A 19104-nucleotide genomic window follows, 5' to 3' on the forward strand; every position below is an offset into this window, starting at 1 on the left:
GATTTTCCACCAATAATTTGGAGTATTGTACATTGATTTAAAAAATGCCTCGAGAACAGAAACACAGGAATACTTGCCTAAATTCTTTTATGAAAAAAAAATCTCAGATGTGACATAAAATTGATTTTTCCAGGTGTTCCTGCGTGACTGCTATGATTTCTGCAGCTTGCCACACTGGTCTCACAGCATGCACGTAAGAATATCAGTCAGAAGGTCAGGGCCCTTTCAAAGCAACAAATGACTCTAGGACAACACTTTCAAATTTTCAACATATCTGTCATGTAGGGCCAGAAAATACTGCCTGGGAAGGTGCAATAAGGCAATTTATCAAATGTCAAACAACCTCTTAAATGACAATAAATAGGACCTCAGGGCAGTGTTTATTTGCTATTGTCTAACGGAGAGTTGGCGGCTCATTATTTTCAATTAGGTCAACCTGACACGGTAAAACCAAAGAAATCATATCAGGCTGTAAATTTGTTTTTCATTCCATGAGTGGAATAATCACAGCACGGTATTCTGGGCAAAATGGCCCGGACACCGTCTTTCAGAGAATCTGCTTAAATGATTCAAGTAAATAAATAAAGACCTGATGGCGGAAGGGACACCCCATTACATACACACAGTCATTGACATGCAGCCCAAGCCATTTCAACATAATTAGCTTCTCATACATGAGCACCTGTTAGCTGAACTGCAGAAGGGGGGTGCGGAGCTGAAGACAAGGTCCTGACAAATTGTTGACGACGACTTAATAAAACACAATACACAGCTAACACCTGCTTGTGTTGTGCGGTTGAACATATTGCAGTTATTTCAACATAATTACTGCTGGAAAGTGTGGATAAGGCCTTTCGCTGGACCGTGTGATAACGCGCTAAAGTATCTGACAGCCTCATTCCAATAGCTGATAGCAAACACCCCCCCCCCCATGGTCGAGTTGTTCATCCAGTTCACTGCTTCTCTGACATACGCCTCACTTCCTGCACAGTTAGGCCGTGAACAGAGTTGGGAAGGGTTTTTTGTCCTTTTTGCTGGCTGTATCTTTCAAACTTGGCTTCCATTGCCTAATCAGATTGCACAGGTTAACTTGAGGTAGGGCTTGAACAGTGTTATGCTTACACTCGATGGTCTGGGAGTGTTGTTAGCCTGGTCTGACACTGTTGCTCATTCAGCTTGAATGGATACACTTATGTTCTTTTGTGCTAGAAGTCGCTCTGCATAAGAGCGTCTGCTAAATGAATGTAATGTAATGCAATATAAACTGACGACAAGAGGAAACTGAATTCCTGAAAGACAGGGCACTCACCTTCCGCCTGTCAAACTTCCCAAGCACCTGCAGAAGTCGGGAAAGCTTCACATTGGTTTGCTCCTCCAGGTACACAATCCAGGAGGAGTTTCTCCCAAAGGTGGTGGAGAGGCTGAGAGTGGGAATAGGGCACCGCCAGGGCTTATTAAGCTGTCTGTCATGTTTCAGCTTTGACTGATCTCTAAATTCAACCTCACAACATCTAATCAATGTGGGAATCCTTAAAGGAGAACTTCGGTCAAACATGTAAAAATCTCGTATCTTTTATGATGCGTGTAAACCACTTACTCAGAGCTCCAACCCTCACCTTCCCTCTGAAAGACCCCTCTCTCATCCACCGAATACTAATGCATGCTACTGCCTGAATAAAACCCATTATGCCAGCAAGTTGTCCATAAGACGCAGGAACGCAGGAACAGTGTTATGCCTTACATGGCCCTGCACCTGACTGGGGTAAGTCTTTCGCAACATTGTAGCTTTAGGCCTTCATTTTCAGTCTGGCTTAAAATCATATTTAAATTAACACAGGAGATTATTTGTTAATATGCTTGACTAATATGTTTGACTGTTTGGATTTTGGAGACTTAATGCATGAAATCTGTGTGAATTTTGATTGCAAATTGATATTTCTTTGTGAGATCTTGTTATTACTATTGCAATAATTCCAGCACAACTTCACCGGTCAGCTGCTATGTTGGGCTCCACTGCCCTGCTTTTAAAGGTAAAAGTAAATACATGCATGATTGAACATTCTGAACCATGCCCCCTGAGCTCAGATCCCAACCCTCCTTTGGTCAGTGGTACAAATTGGCCCTAATGCACAAATCACACTGTGCACTTCAGAAGTTCATTTACATCGTTTTTGATGTCTCTCAGTGACCTAGCCAATTAAAAAGCATATTTTTCCCAGGAGTCTTCTATTTTGCTCTGCTCACTGGCTCATGCCATAACCTGCAGGATGAGGCTCAGCTTCAAGGCTTTGAGGACACAGAGAAGAATACTCACCTGCGCACGTAGGTACCTAATACACATGATAAAAAAATTCTATTTTTGCCAGAGTTCTCCTTTAAGAGTCACAGGCAGTCAACTTCAAAGTGCATTTCATCTTACGTTCATAGCAAAACGCATCACACACAGGACACACTTGAATTAAGTGGATCTCCAAGCAACCGTTAACTACAAAAATGAACTAACGGTGAACGTTTGAAAACACACACTTTAATTAAAACAATTAAAAAAAATTCTATATTTTCTCCATAGAACCTGGAATCTGGATAGCTTTCAAAAGTGTATGATGCACAAAAAAAAAAAAAAAAAAACGAAAAAGAAGTAACTTCTCATTTCATACTATCTGGAAAGTTCCTAAGAGTCCTATGCCCTTCCAGGAAATGGGGAGAACAATAACTCTACTGGAAGTGAAGACAGTGAAGACAGAGATGGAACATTTCTGTTTGGAAGCTTAAGACTTTTTTGCGTGTTTGCGTGAGTACTTGCGTGTGTGCATATGTGTTTGTGTGTATCTGTATGCTTATTAGTGTGCAAGCGAGGAAGTGAGTGAGTGCAGATGAGCATGTGAAAATGCACGCACACTTGCACGTGCACATGTCTGTGTGCGTGTATGTGAAAATCTTGTGCATGCTTATGTTAGTGTGCCAGTGAGTGATTGTAGATGTGCATGTGTATGAAAGTGCACGCATCCTTGTGCATGTGTGCTTCTGCGTGTGTGTGTGTGTGTGTGTGTGTGTGTGTGTGTATTTAAGAGCATGTGTGGGGGAGTATAAGTGTGTGTGCACCTATACTTCCAGAGCAGACATAGTTTGCATACTCACTAAGGCAGTAGTGGGAGAATGCTCCAGTCTCCTTCATTGTCTGACAGGCTGTGCAGAAGCAATACAGGGGGTGGATTCTGCAACAGAGACAATAGATCTTACAGTTTGGCTTTTTTCTGAATCTGACCTTATTGTCAGGAGCCCTGCAATAGGCTAAGGCTAGAAACAATAGTGTCAGAGTGACAGCACTTTCAAACATTAATAAAGTGTCATTTTCCCAGCAAAATCAATGTCGGAGGTTATTACAGCTTTCAAGTAAATTCTCAAGACAAAAGCTTGCAAAGAGATTAAGATGGTGGCAAGTTAATACACCCACGTTAAACTCTGTAAAACGTTTTTGTTCAAGCAATCTGTCCAATCATCCCAAATAACTGAGGCACGGCTGATTGTATCCTATATTGTATGTTCTTTCAGCATGATTTTTACCATCCTCTATATGGGAACTGCCCTGACAATGAGAAGTGTTGCCATAGAAACACATTTTTAAGGAAGCAACCAACCCTTTAGATGACACAAGAATGGGAACTGAAATGATGTTAGATTTCTGAGAGAACATGGATTTGACCATTATTCTCTGTCACCATTTCCTAAAAATGGAGACAGAAGCTAAATGCATTTGCTGAGTAGGTCATTCATTCAAATACCTGACCAATAGCAGCTGCAATACCTATGCAATCACTGGCCAGACAATCTCACACACTGATCTCAATGCGTTGATGGGCACATTATATATTTCGGATCACAGAAAGGAGCAGGTTAACGTTTGCCACTGCCGCTGATGATTGCCTTTGCAAGAAAGCTACATTCCATTTAATCAGACAATCAAATGATGACACTTTCTCTGATACCATTGTACAGGATCAGATGTCTTCATTTCCAATTTGCATTTAACTGACAAGTAAAGGTGAAAAGAGTAATACTGATACAGGTCATTTATGAGATCTCTGACAAGGAGATGTAGATTCTGAAGGCAAAACTGGGTAGCTAAATGGGCAATACTTAGGGGAATATCTATGCACTAACCTCAGATGGAAGGAGCATTTAGGATTGTCACACCTTAATATGATCGTGATTTAAGATTCATAACTGCTAAAATTCCTCAAACTTATAAAATATAAAGAGAGGTTGAAATTTGAATTGAATTGCAGCAAGAATTTAAATAGAAATTTTAATTCTATGTGCTTTAGCAATTCATTTCATGATTACAAGTAACTATTGTACACGTGGACCAATATTGCTATAAACTGACATTTATTCTCTCGAACATTTAAAATCTAACACCTAAACGCAGCTGAGAGATGTAGCTGTATTGCATTGATAATACAGAACAGATTAGAAATGTTGTATGCAGGTATTACACTTGCCTTGAAGTGAATTTTGAGACCGGCCACACCGATAGCTAGTTATTTGGCAGCATTACTTGACGAGGAAGTGTTACTTAAATGGCATGTATTTTCAAGCATTTATCCACTTGATAAATGGGGGGGGAAGCTTCAAGCAATCCTAAAAGAATAATCTGGTACAACATCAGGTTATTAATTTATACAGCATTCCTGTAGTTTCCACCACTGTCATACAAGGTTACAGCGAGATTAAAATATCTCTGTGCAGTCCTGGCAAGCAGAGTACATGAAAAGGCTTTTCCTCTTCATTTTCAACAGCACTAACATTTTCCACTCTCATCAACCTCAGATGGGTACAATCACTATGGACTTTAAAAAGGGGAAATGCTTTGTAATAAATTCTTGTTTTGTTAACATACAAAAGATAGATCACATAATGTGACATGAACAGGCACTGTTTTCCAACGTGAATGCGGCTGCCTGCTGAATGTTGTTGTTCAAGTGAATGTAATATTGGGCTGCACATGTCTTTGCACATTATATTAAGATCCTGAGCTATTTTCACTGTCTTGCTAAGGAAAGAATACCCTCAATCGAGGACAATTAAGCAACCTAATCTGACCAAATCAAATTACAGACATGGGAAAAAAAAACAAGGTTTGTTCTGATGTCAACCAAATGAGTATGGTTTAATTAGATTGAATGTGGTGAATTAAAGGGAACTATAGGATTTCTAAACTGTCTGTACAAGAACGTTACCTGACCTTTCTCTGCTCATACATATTCCAAGGGTTGCAGGGATGGGCAGCAGGGGTGAAAGCAGCATGGTCAACTTTCACCTTTCATCTGTCATCCCCTCTCACTGAAAGCCTGAAGCTAAGTGGGGTCAAGCTTAATTAGTATTTCGATAAAAAGCTTCCAAGGTACGCATTCTTTCTGACTACAATAAAGCACTGGCCAGGTGCTGTGGGGGCTCAACTTTCTCCAGTCACTCATGATGGGTGTCTCAATCTGGCTGGCCAGTGGGATAACAGTAAAATCTTTGCCTACGCACTGTGGCTGATTTGTGGTGGGTGTTATATTTTGATGGCTGATTATTTTAAACATACATTCTAATCCTTCTATTTATAATTGCTCTTTCATTCTCCCATGCAAGCAATGCAACAATAAAATGGCAACTCCAGTGTATGAGAGTAATAAAAAAAAAACACCATATCTGTATGTACTCATCTACACATATGCCTGAATATTATAACGTAAACGTATTAATGCGCAGAAATACTGCACATGGGTGGTACAGTGAAAGCTATGCCTTCACAGGGCTTTGTGCAAACAATCCCTGAGTGCAAACACACTGTCCTCTTTGCACACCGTGCCGTGACTCAGTGGAGCGGGCTGAGTGACCTAGCATTCTCCCCTGTAAGCCTTGAGGGTTGGCACGGTTAACTGCGACCATCAGGGGGGCAAATCCTACATGGACAGAAAGTGCACATTCGCCCTACACAGGAAAGAGAAATAAAAAAAAAAAAAGGCAGACCTGCGGTGTGAGCTACCGTACTGCTGTGACATGTAATAATACTAATGACAAGAATCATTTGCACTGTGAGTTTATCTTGTCAGAAGGAGATAATTGGTACTTAAATGCACCACATGGGAGAAACAGACACTGTCAATGCGGATGCCTGCATTTAATAAATAGAATGACGATGTGTTTCCAGAGGAAGGTCATCTTGACTTGACAATGTTCTCTTTCAGTTTCAGAATAGATTAAACTGAATAGAATATACTGGTGCTCCATGCAGTGTATTCACATCAACAAAGGCTGTGCTGGTCATCTCAAACTGATACTCTGTTCAAATTCTTAAATAAGGTGCTTTATTACAGTAAGTACACTATTTACCAGAACTATCCTAGCCCAATCTATTTCACCAGCAAGGGCGTAGGTTTGCATAAGGACGGTAAGGACATGTCGCTACCAATATTTTAGGAGGACAGAATTGTCCCTACCAATATTTGAGTGAACTCATTCACATTATCTTTGGAGTGAAGTCATATTAGATAATTCCAATGTGCCCTTGGTTGTTGTGTCCCTACCAATGTTGAGACCCAACCTACGCCCTTGTCCACCAGAGATTGTGTCTAATGGCTAACTAAACAAAATGTCCTGATTAACGGTTACCTTGTGTGGTTTTGCGAGAATACAACCCGCGGAACACATTTGGTTGAATTCATCTTTTTGGTTGAATTCAACTTTTACAAATAAACATTACTGTAAGTCCTTAAATGCTTACTGATTTCTCCAGAAAATGTAACTGTAGCCTCATTTCAAGGTCAGGGTAATTACACCTGTTTAATGGAGTGAGTGATGTACTGATATTGTTTTCAGAGAAGGGCCCACAATGCCCTTTTACACTGCAGCATATATCCAGAGAGAGAGTGGTCATGCTGCAGTTACTACCTCCCCAATGGGTTTGAGATTAGAAGAGGAAATAGGATTCTAATCGCAAGACTCACTCTCCAGCAGACCTGAAACCCACCCTGAAAATGGATACCTTCATGCACAGCTAAAGCCTTCACACACGGAAGAGACCGGGAAGGAGGACGAGAGAGAAGCAATGAGAGCGAGACATAGACCAAAAAAGTGGGAGAGACAGGGACGGGGGAGGGCAGAGATTGGTAAGGACAGCCCGTCCACCCCGACAGCCAACCCTGCACTACAGGGACTCTGATTACACACATCAGTCCTGACTGGCTGCTAAACAGCTGGCAGCCTGCCTCGCAGCAACACCCATCACCCGTCCCAGTGACATCACAATGGCTGGCAAGCAACTGCCCTGGAGTCACATGACACCGGCAGTTACTACCCGCAACGCAGGTAGGAGCTCTGCCCGCCTCCCATTGCCAGCTAAAGCAATTAATGGTCAGCCAGTCGGATTGGATTGGCGATGAAATATATTCAATTCTGACGTCCCAGGGAGCCGAGTCAGACGCAATCAAACACAGGCGAGGGGGCACACACAGTGGGGTCTCATTTCAAAGGCAAGCTAACACGAACCACAATGTTAGAGCTGAAAGTGACATTTTTCTTCAAATACCATGAGACTGCCGTTGAATGAGAGATTAATTAGTTTCATGCAAATGGAGTGATAAAAGAACAGAAAATAATGTACAGCTACATTTCTGTAAACAGATCTATGTCTCCTATCAGCTGCTTCAGTAAACCTTGCTATTCAGAGTATGAAGCGAACGGCATTCAACAGTGACAAATGACTCAACTGCACTCCACGGCTGTTTTCAACAATAAATAGCCTAAGCACACAGGACATTTCATTCATCGATCATTCATCATCAAATGTTCCCACAGGGCACTTTCCGATCACTTGATACTCGAGAGCTCCAAGGTCTTTTTCCTTTTATTTTTTATAAACCTTTGTGGATTTTGATAAATAGCATGGCAATCCCTTAAAGAAAAAAAAGTGAAAAGAACCCATTGCCCATTTCGTGAAAATGAAAAATGCAGCTAGAAGCAAGCTAATAATGCTTTTTTATTTTGTGTTTTTTTTGGAAGCTTTATTCAGAAACTTTTTGAGCCATGAGCTGAAATACTTTTAAACTGGGGCTTCTCAAAATGAGATAAATCTTAGGGAATCAGGATAGGAATCAAAGAGCCACTTGAGTAATGCTTGCATTTTTAAATAAGATATAGATAGTGTGCATGACGCTTTGGGCCCTCAGGGGATAATCCCTAGTTTCATTACCTATAACACTCATATTTGTGTATACCAGGAGCATTTCATAAGATTTTCATATATGTGAATTTCACACTCCAGTGAAATTAATTATTTGATAATGCTTTATGTTTAAACATGATTGCAAAACTGAGGGCTTCAAGTTATTCTGCTGTGGTATGCTGGGACAGCAGCCAAGGCCCGACGACACGCAGGCATTAAAGGGGTAACGTAGCAGCCATGTCACACAAAAACCCATTCCCACTGGCCAACAACGACTATGACAAATGATCAAGGAGATGACCATACTGCGGTGAAAGTGAGCATATGGGTTATATTTAAAAAGAGTGTTTTTTTTTGGATTACTGTATCATTTGTTTGAAGAGAAAGGTCAGCTTCTACTTCCACACTCTCCAACACACACATGCATGCATTCATACATATATGAGCGCGCACACACACACACACACACACACGTGGCAAATATATGTGTATTTAATATTAAATATTTTACATATTATACATACAGTGCTTATGATTGACATGCTAATATGAATTTTTCAAGTACACCAGTTCCCGAAGGATTACTCTCTTTAACACCATTGTATATTTTATTTAACAGCAATATAAAACTCCTACTCATCCTCTGGGATAGTATTATGCACAGTGAGATTCTTTGAAGAGAGGTGTTTTGTTACGAGATTATTTATGCAAGTGGAAGACTAATTGAGGAGCATAACTTTCTTACTTTCAATTTCTCAACAAAACATGATTTAATCTTCATAAGAATAACAACTCAAAATAGAAATATTATGCAGCCATATGAGGCAATGATAAGCATCATTATTTCTGGGTAAGTGATCTTTAAAGAAGAAAACCGTTTTTCTCTCCAAGATACTCTTGGGTGAAAACAAATCAATTCAAAGTAAGAAAGATGGAATTTGTTTTTACAGTGCAAGTTTCAGATCCCATTTTAAATGATGTACCAGAGAGAAGAAAAGACTTAGAACTTTTCAAGAGAACATTTTGACAGGATATTTCATATCGTTAATGTTCTGGATTATAACTGTAAAAGTAATCAAGCTGCAGTCATTTAGTCTTTTCTTGCCTCGGTGCTCATCAGTCATTCAGCTATCGACCCACGATGTTTGGCCAGAGAGCGAAAGCCAAACACGAGGACAGTTATTAGCTTTTCAAGGCGTTAAGTAGTCTGAGAAGGCAAACCCAGAAGATAAAGGATGGATTCTGTGGAAACACGTATGATGGCGTACTTAGCCTGCTGACACTGTGGGGGACATGGTCTGCAACGACACACATCCATCTGTCTCTCACTGTGTTGACACCATCAGCCAATTAGCTTCAGCGTAATCAAACTGCACTAAGGACTGGTTTGTCTTATTACCGGCTTCAGGAATAATTCTAACCACTGCCATCCAACACATGACCAACTTGTGGTCAAGCCACTCTAAACATGCTGTCAAATTAAAGTTCGTAATACACTGCACAGTGCCTGCTATATTTATTCATACACCTGTCTAAAAAGGGACAAAAACATGCTATAATACAAAATTAATTGTTTTTAAAGTGCAGTACTTTAAACTTAATAGCAGTTTACAGAGCAATTTCATTTTGAAATGAAAGTAGTGAATTTTAATCCACACAACACAAGAGTTGCATCCATCCACATGTTTAAGGTATAACAAAACCTGGCAAAACAAATCCACATCAACATTCTGCTAGTGGTAGTTCAGTGGAAGCTTCTGGAACTATAAAGAGGGCCCCAGAGTGTTGCGGTTTCCCTGTGGTATAGAAGAAAGTAGCGCACAGATGACATTCATCAGCAGCATGCATTATTACGGTTAAGGCCAGAGAGCTCTCTGACGACTGCAGATAAATGGTCATTGACCTCATGCTGGAAGACGGCCACAAAGACATCCTCAAAGAGCTCAATCTACCTTGATGCGCATTCATGGCTGGGCTTTCAGGGAAGAAGCCTTTTTTGAAAGCGGGTCACGAAAACGGGCGACTTGAATTTGCCAAACTACACGTGAATGAGAACTGGAAGCATATTTAATGGTCAGATGAAAGGAAAATTGAGCTTTTTGGACATGCTCATCAGCTCTCTATGTGGCATGAAAAGGTGAGGCTTATTTTGGGAGGGGACTCATGTCCAGCATGAAATATGCTGGAGGGTTTATTATGATTTGGGGATGTTTTGCATCTATAGGTCCAATAGCGCTCATAAAGCACTATGGAAGCGTTTCACCAGAGTAAGTCATGCCAGAGGGGGAGTTACAAAATACTCATTACAGGGACGTGAGCAAATGTTACCTTTGTATTTTGTAATTTGCTCTGGGCAATGCTGTTAGAGATTAGAGTATAACATTTAAAACAGTATTTTTAAAAACAGATCCATTAAATACGTTTTTTTTTTCCCTTTTGAGCATGTTTCTTTTGTTTCCATTCAGCCAGGGGTATGAATAAATCAGGCACTGAGTGTTTGTCTGCCTGTCTTATTCCTGCAGTAATAGGCTGATTTGCTGCCTCTGGAGAAGGCCAGCACACTGAGAAAGTGGAAGGAGGACTAATCAGATTCTGACCTTTAAGGAAGGCAAATAAATCGTAAGCTTTCCTTATCTCAGGCACTGAGTGATACGTTTGTCGCTTCCATACTGTCTATTTATTTTGTGTGTCCTTTTATTCTGTAGAAACTGCAAAATTGTGACTTTCGTTCTGTGAAGGAACTTCATCGCCTATGAACGCATTTCTCGATTAAAATTTAACCACACCCCAAAATCAGCCTCGGGTGCAGTCTGGGCTGCATTGTGAATGAGGGTTACCAAATTAAACACTGGGGTACAGCACACCGCGTTCACTGAGCCAAAAGAATAAATTTCAAAAGAAGAAGTAAACAAGGCAATTCAGTGGAGACCCAGTAACTGTTAACACAAGATGAAAGCAAAGAGGTGTGCAGCTAATGGAAACGCAACATAAATGCTGATATTACTTTGTAACAGTGTTGAGTCTGAGGCGCGAGTGAAGCAAGTGCTGTACATATCCCAGCATTCTGAAACCAGCAGCAGTAAGGTGCCATTAAGGTGATGTGTGAGAACAGGCCTCTTCTTTTTGCGCCATGTCCGTTTCCAAAATTTGACAAATGAAGGAGCCTGAGCTTGATGGCGTACCCATTCAGCTCTGGTTCCTCAAACGAAAGTAGCTTCCGGTGGTAAATGTTAGAATGAACTACTCTGCAAGTTTTTCCACCTCCTCCACACAAAATATGACAGCAGTTGAAATGTTCTTTAAAAGACGTTCTCGCTGCTATTTCAGATCAACGCTGACACCTAGTGGTAAAGACTCTGTACTGCATTACATTTATAGATTTTGGTTGAGATGGATTGGCAAGTTTTTGTTTTTGTCAACACTGGGCTTTTTTCATAGACATCTAAAAGCAATCACACTGCCAAAACTTTTTAAAGCTGCTGAAGTCAATAAACAAAAAAGAAAAAGTAAAAATATGTGACTTGACATGTTTGCTTATTTGTCCCTTTGGCTAACATCTATATTTCCCCTTTGTGTTCTGCACCGGTGTTTATTAAAGTCGCATTGGGTGAGGGCAGCTGCCAAATAATAAGAAAAAATGGCAATATTAAATTCAGGATTATTTCTTGTGCAAGCAAATAACAATACGTTACAACCTGCTGGGCTCTCATTACCACAGTCTGTCAACCTGGGCTAAGACATGGACTGAATCAGCAGTAGTAGTGCTTTGTATGCTTTGTATGCTTTGTATGCTTTCATGACCCTAAAACACAGGTGGCTTGATAATTTATTTGTGCCGCCCTCCCACCAGAGGGAGAGAGAGAGAGTCATCTATAACACGTATACACTTGAGGAAGCATCAAAAATGACTGCCCTGAAGCAAGGAAATAAATACGGAATACTAAAATAAACTTTGCAATGTTATCAATGTTTTTCCTTTTAAAAAAAAAAAAAGATTTTGGGTGCAGCGGGTACACTGTAGATGTGGGACATGTTTGTTCCACTGATAGCACTTTCACAAATGTGACTCACTTTCTAAATTAGAGGCGGCCCCATCTGGTTGCAGGCCAGTGTGACACTGCTGACAGAAGATGAAAGAGCTTCAAATTAAGCTGCTTTATCTGAGTACTGACTGGATCACACCCGGCTGTGGCCACCAAAGTCTGCAGTACGTGCTGTTACCTGGGTTCAGATCAGAGGGAGGTTCTGATAAGGTTCTGTTTTCAGGGTGAGAGTGGGTCAGGTTTTATTGCTTTTTCCGCTCTGCGCAGCCCTGTTTTGGAATCCCCGATTGTGCATTCGGCTGGTCTCACCACGACAACCGCTACAGTGACGCAGGAGTGCTGGAGCGAGACGAATGCAATCCTCCGATACGCTCGCACGCAGCCAGGGGCTGTTTTCCCCCGACAAGTCGCCTGGTGCACCACAGTGAAGTAGCTGCTTATTGGAGAAGAGGCGTCGCTCCACTGCCCTGATCTGAGCAGCTCTGAGGTTCCCGATGAACAGGGAGGCACCTGAGAGGGGTGAGATGAGGACACCCTCGCTGACCTCCACACGTGCATCCCCAGAGGAATGCGGCTGACTGGTTCCGCTGCTGCGGGGCTGTGGTCACCGAAGAGGGCCTTCCTGGCTGAGCCACTCCGGAGCTCAATGACAGACTACAGCACTGAGAGCTTGTGTTGCTTAAAGCTTCTGGGCTCAGAGGGAGGTTCCAGTTCCTGCATCAGAGGTTTTGTTACAGACTGGGTCAGACTGAGATCCTGTTACCTGTTCGTGGGAGCTGGCCTGACGGAGAAGCTCCAACCGGCGTTCCTCCGCCCGCCTCACATGGAAGGAGTTCTTCTGGCTCTGGATGATGAAGACAACCTGATTCAAGCCTGAAACACAGGGAAAGGCAGTGTTCATGTCTGAGACTCTACCTGATGACGTTCAGCCTGACTCTCCAAATATACAGTAACATCACATTACTTTGCGGTACATTAGCAGCATTTAGCAGACGCTCCTGTCCAGAGCAACTTACATAGGTTACAGTTTTACGTTACTCATTTATACAACTGGATATTTACTGAGAATATTCTGCTTTAGGTACCTTGACCAAGGATACAGCAGCACTGACCAAGTGGGGAATCAAAACGGCAACCTTTCGGTTATAAGCCCTGTTCCTTACCATTTACGCCACATTGCTTCCATCACCCCTTTGTGACCAACTTAATATATTTTCACTTTAGAAGAGTAACAGCTCTGAGTGATAAAATCCTAGTAATATAGGAAGATGTTCAAGCTAACAATTAACAAATCCTCCGTCTCCCTACGGCGGAAATAAAAATGACATTCCTCTGCTATCATAAGTTCATCAGTTAATGTTATCTTCAACAAAGGCAGGCTATGCTTGACAGACATGACTGATAACTGAATAATCTTTACTGGCTCTTCTCTGAAACAAAATGAGAGAGGCAGTTTTTTTTTTAATGCAGGACAGATGCTTTCACAGTCTGAGTACAGCACTCGTCATATGTATGTGTTAATGAATATTGTTTGGGAGGGTCACATGGAAAAAAACAGTAGAGAGTGAATGGTTTGGGTAGATTTTGCATTTTCTCGAACAAGGAAGGCAAGAAAGAGGATGGTTCAGTTTCTTATGTGCCTGGAGCTATGGAATGGCAGTTGCCACAGCCTGCCATAGTGATAGCCGTAAGCACAGTCAGACAACATTCAAGTCCGAAATGCAGAGAGAGGGGGAGAGAGAGAAATATTCAGGTCATAAACACAGAGATACAGAGACAGCACTCAGGTCAGAACCTCATTGATTGAGAGTCAGTATTTAGGTCCAAAACACAGAGCGAGACAATATTCAGATCAGGACCTCAGACAGAGGGAGACAGCATCCAGGTCATAAACACAGAGATACAGAGACAGCAGTCAGGTCAGAACCTCGATTGAAAGACAGTATTTAGGTCCAAAACATCGAGACTTCAGAGGACTTCAGAGCTGATAGAGAGACAGCATTCAGGTCTCGCAGACAGAGACAATATTTAGGTCAGGACCTCAGAGGGAGAGGGAGAGAGAGAGAGAGAGAGAGAGACAGCATTCACATCAGAACCTCAGAGATAGAGAGACAGCATCCAGGTCATAAACACAGAGGTACAGAGCCAGAATTCAGGTCAGAAACTCAGAGATAGAAAGACACATTTCAGGTCATAATCTGTGCTCTTACTACACGGAGGCAGAGGTTCTCTCTGTCTCTGTGTTTTTCACCTGAATGCTGTCTCTGTATCTCTGTGTTTCTGACCTGAATGCTGTCTCTCAGAGGAAAGAAAGAGCATTGAGGTTAGATACAGAGAGAAAGTAAGAGAGAGCATTCAGGTCAGGGAGAGAGCGAGAGAAGGAGAGAGGGATAGAGAGAGAGAGAGAGCAGGAAAGAGCATTCAGGTCAGAAACAAGGGGAGAGATATAACATTCAGGTCAGAAATACAGGGAGAGAGGGAGACAGCAGAGAGAGAGAGGGAAGCGAAAAGAGAGGGAGGGAGGGAGAGAGAACAGTGCCCTGGGCCGAAACTCCTTCATCACCCACCATGTGACTGCAAACAAGCCTAGCCACCCCAGACCCCCCCCCCCCCCCCCTTCCCTGAGCAGTAACTGCAGAGTAGACACTAAGGCCAGCTGGCCAGCTCTGCAGCAGCAGGTTCCAAACCTGGGAACCCTGCCATGGCCAATTCAGCCAGGTAAGAAACCTCCTCGACATCATCCACGCTAAAACCCAGGATGGAACAGGAAGCCATCCAAAAGGTACATCTTTAGTGTACATAAGGAAGGTTTTCATACCCTATATTTTTATTTTCCCCATGACTGCCCTCATACAATTGGGTCCTGTGTAGTAGGAAATTGCTTTGATCTTTTAAAAAAATGCACATCACAAAGTGAACATTTCTCTTGAGTGAGGCTGGGAAATGTCTAACAAAAATATGACTCAAACTCAGCAGTTGGAACATTCAGGGTTTGTTTTCTTCAACTTTTAGATTTAAAAGCACAGATCCTGCATTTATATAGTATCAATGGTAGAGACATAATGATCCCCGATGAAGCCTGGTATCTCACACACACACACACACACACACACACACACACACACACACACACACACACACACACACACACACAAAGACACATCTCCCCACAGCACAGAGTGTTTCAGAAACACATCCTTAAACAAAGCAATTAAAACAACCGAAAATATGTTAGACCGCTTTTAATCAGCACATTACATAATCAACCCTAGGGAAATAAAATTGGCAACAAAGAATATAAAATGACAAACCTGAAACGCTGCCATTAAAATAAAACACTGAGAAGTTTTTTAAAAGCAATAACACTAGTCAAATAACCCGCTAGTGGTGAGGATGTGAATGCTCTAGAAAAGGCCTTAGGCAGCTCTCCAGCAGGAAATAAAGACAGCCACCAACCAGGAGCTGTGCCACAGCTACCTCACCGCTTCAAAACTACATGAAACTTGCTGAGAGACAAAGAATACAATTATATGCTACATAATTTAAATAAAATTTAAAAAGCAATTGTCTTAAACTCCTTTTGTGAAAGAAATATCATTTTACACAGAAAAAAAAAACATTGAAAATAATTGGCAATCAAAGTTGTAACCGGGAAAGCTTTATACAAATTTAATGCACAGATATGAATCAGACTGAAATAAAAAGCTCAAGATGAATAGACAATTAAGGAAAACTGAGATACCCTAGTGAAGACCAAGTCCAGCAGAAAGAAGGGCTACATTTTTTCATCTGGGGATGTGTAGACAGGGATGAAACTTGAGTCCCGCATAGAGAATAGAGGCAACAATAGTGAATCCCTGCGGTCCTTGGCCTCACTGTACACAATATTAAAAATAAGCTTCAGGTCTTTGCACAGTAGTTGGTCCTACTACCCACCACAGATGGAGCTGGGTTGTAGGGTGGGGGGTGCAGCAGTGTTGTCAGAAACAGGCCCTGACAGCCAATCAGGACAGGACCAGATTTGAGACATTTGCAAAGAAATCCGGCAAACAGGACACCGCTTTACCCTGGGAAAAACAGTTTTAGAATACTGTACTCCTACACTCCTCCAAAATTACTGCAGCAAATGACAAGGCATGGTGGAACCAAATTACAGAAGAAAACTCTGGCTCAGATATGAAGCATGGGCTCCCTCCACTGCAGACACCCCACAATTAGATGTTTGCAAAAACATCCTTCAGATCCATAGACATGCTCCCAATGATGCCTGCGCAGCTCATCCAGTTCCCAAAAGAGCAGCCAAGTTCTAGCAACATTTAAATCAGGCAGATCCGAACTGAACAGTATGAAAACAAAGCCCTATTGAGCAGTGAGATCTCCTCTGAAAAGGACCCCCTGGGCCACATGGCTCTGGGGCTTTCAGATCCCAGCCAAGCTAAAACCAGTAAGACTCAGGCACAGAGAAACACACTAAAATCTTGAATACTTACCATTGTAAAGGTGGAAACTTTGTTAACAAAGTGTTGAAAATGAAATGTTGAAAATGGACAGATTATGTAAAATTGCAATACAAAGGAAGAAAGACACACCATTAAGGGCAAAAGACAGAGTGAGACAACAGACAGGTGTGAAATGAGGGAGGCAACACCGGTAAGCTAAAAAAAAAAAACCACTAAGATGTGAAACAGCCTCAGACCATAAACACAGAGAGACACCAGATTACACAATCACTCAGACAACAGAACCTTGTTCAGAACCAATCACGACTGAAGGGACAGCATCACAGCCAATGTAATCAGAGTCAAAACCACCCGTTCACATTCTAAACGCAAGGGGGAAGTCGAAATAACCTTCCGCAGATGTAAATCACATACCGCATATGACAGACCACAGGCCATCTGTTTTAGACGTGACACACAGTTAGACTTTTGCATCTTTTGGGCCCTTCTCTCTTTTCTCATTACAATCATAAAGGGACCGACGGATGCAACACAGCAACACAGTGATTCACTCAGAAAGCTTTTCAACAGAAACATCGACAATCCTGGTTGAAGTTCTGTGCTGGACAGATGAGAAGACAGTCAAATCTTTTCATCTGACCTGCAATCTCTTGCAAACTTTTGCAACACTCCAAGTTGCAGTAAACACCAAAACAATGGCTAAACAAAGAAAAACGAGTAACAAAATAAGTAATCCTTTTTTGGTGATTTTTGCAATTTGCAACATCGCAAAACTCTTCTTTGGCAAACACATTTAGAAATGCAATATACACTACAGAAATATTGTAATTTATAAAGAGAAAAATACTTCAACCTTTTCTGTTATTTTTTGTGAGCAAACAAGTTTATTAGCATGTTCCTTCTCATTGTGGTGATGTATCATCTGCCAGGTTCTGCACCAGCAAAACAATACAGCTGCTCACTGAGAGCTTGAGCACCAGGACACTCGAAATACCAGCAAGAATCCACAGCTTTTCGATAGGTGGTGGAGCACTGGAAAGTACGCAGTTGCTTGGCACCGCATCACAGTAAATGCCATTTCACAGCCACTATTACTCTCAGAGCTGTCTTACTCCTTACTCTTACTGACCTGTAATGAATATCATTATTGTCACCATAATGGAGTTGTTTGACCAATGCTGCCGTTGACTGCCGGGAATCCGCTGGCGCAGTTGTAGAGGTACACCTGTCTGTGAGGCCTGACAGCGACTACCAAGTGCTCACACCGGTGACCGCGGTCGAGGCCCAAACCTCTCACCACCGCTCAAATGGGGCGAGCGGAGACAAGGATATAAGGAAGTTAATTAGTTCATTAAGGGTCTTTTTTAATTCCTGCGGTGCCACGGCGCATCACTCTGTAGGCCAAAAAACGATCCCAGCTCCCTAAGCTCAGCGAATCGTTCGGCGGGCTTCATCACGCTGCTCTAGGTAATTACACCCACTCATTAAAATCCCATAAGCTTTAATGTGTCCAACAGTCTTATAAAGTTTTATGCGCCGCATAAGAGCCCTGCCAATTTAACACGGGGGGACCTTTAAAACAGAAACAATGCAGAGGTAACAAACACGAGGACGCCGCGTCCCCGCCCATGACTCGGCAGAATGCCGGACAGCGCTTGTTTTCAACGTGACAGGAACGTTTCTCTGTCTCATTCGTGGCTCAAAATAAGACAGCGCTCAAACAAAGGCGGACAAAGAAAGCACATTAATTTACAGCTCCTCCGTGGCAGGGACATTTTAATTGGCCGTTTATGTATTTGTGCAAGCAGAAGTCATAAAGGGAGTATCGCATGCCATAAATATTACTGGCAGGGATTTGTGTCTTTTTTTTCCCTTACTGTGAAGGACCTTTTTCCCCAAATTGTGCTGAGTAATACAGAGCCGTTGCTCAAAACACAAACAAGTTGACGTGGCTGGCGACAGCTCTGTAATCTTCCTCGGGGAGCGGTGAAGAGAGGGGAGAGAGAGGGAGAGAGAGACAGAGGGAGGGAGGAAGAGAGAGGGAGAGAGAGAGAAGAGGGATGGAAAGTGAGAGAGGGAGACAGAGCACGAGAGAGAGAGGAGGGAGGTAGAGAGAGTGAGGGAGAGAGAGCAAGAGAGGGAGAGAGCTAGAGGAACAAGCTGACATGTACAGGATTGGAAGTACTGCCTCCTCTTCAATTACTGCTCTTGAACCCACTCCTGCACAGTGCTATGATATTAGCACAGGGGTCGAGGCGAGACACTGTATCACTGTCATCTCGTTTTGATTTAGTGCTGGCGCCTCTGTTTTCCGCCCCCAATCCTCCACCAAAATGCCTGTACTGATCTCCGGGCCCTGCCGATGAGGGGATTTACCCTGCAAATCTCA

At 42.2% G+C, this 19104-nt stretch overlaps 1 protein-coding gene across 1 annotated transcript in view; it reads right to left on the reverse strand.

Moving 5' to 3' along the window:
* b3glcta (beta 3-glucosyltransferase a) overlaps positions 1-19104 on the reverse strand; it is a 62292-nt gene that overhangs the window by 15397 nt on the left and 27791 nt on the right. Inside the window, exons 4-6 of the mRNA XM_036536829.1 lie at positions 13019-13128; positions 3139-3215; positions 1310-1421 (exon numbers count right to left, since the gene is read on the reverse strand). Coding sequence (XP_036392722.1) covers positions 1310-1421; positions 3139-3215; positions 13019-13128 — 299 coding nt within the window. The remainder of the gene's footprint in view (positions 1-1309; positions 1422-3138; positions 3216-13018; positions 13129-19104) is intronic.

The sequence above is a fragment of the Megalops cyprinoides genome, chromosome 9, assembly GCF_013368585.1.
Source record: "Megalops cyprinoides isolate fMegCyp1 chromosome 9, fMegCyp1.pri, whole genome shotgun sequence".
In the NCBI taxonomy this organism is placed as follows: Eukaryota; Metazoa; Chordata; class Actinopteri; order Elopiformes; family Megalopidae; genus Megalops; species Megalops cyprinoides.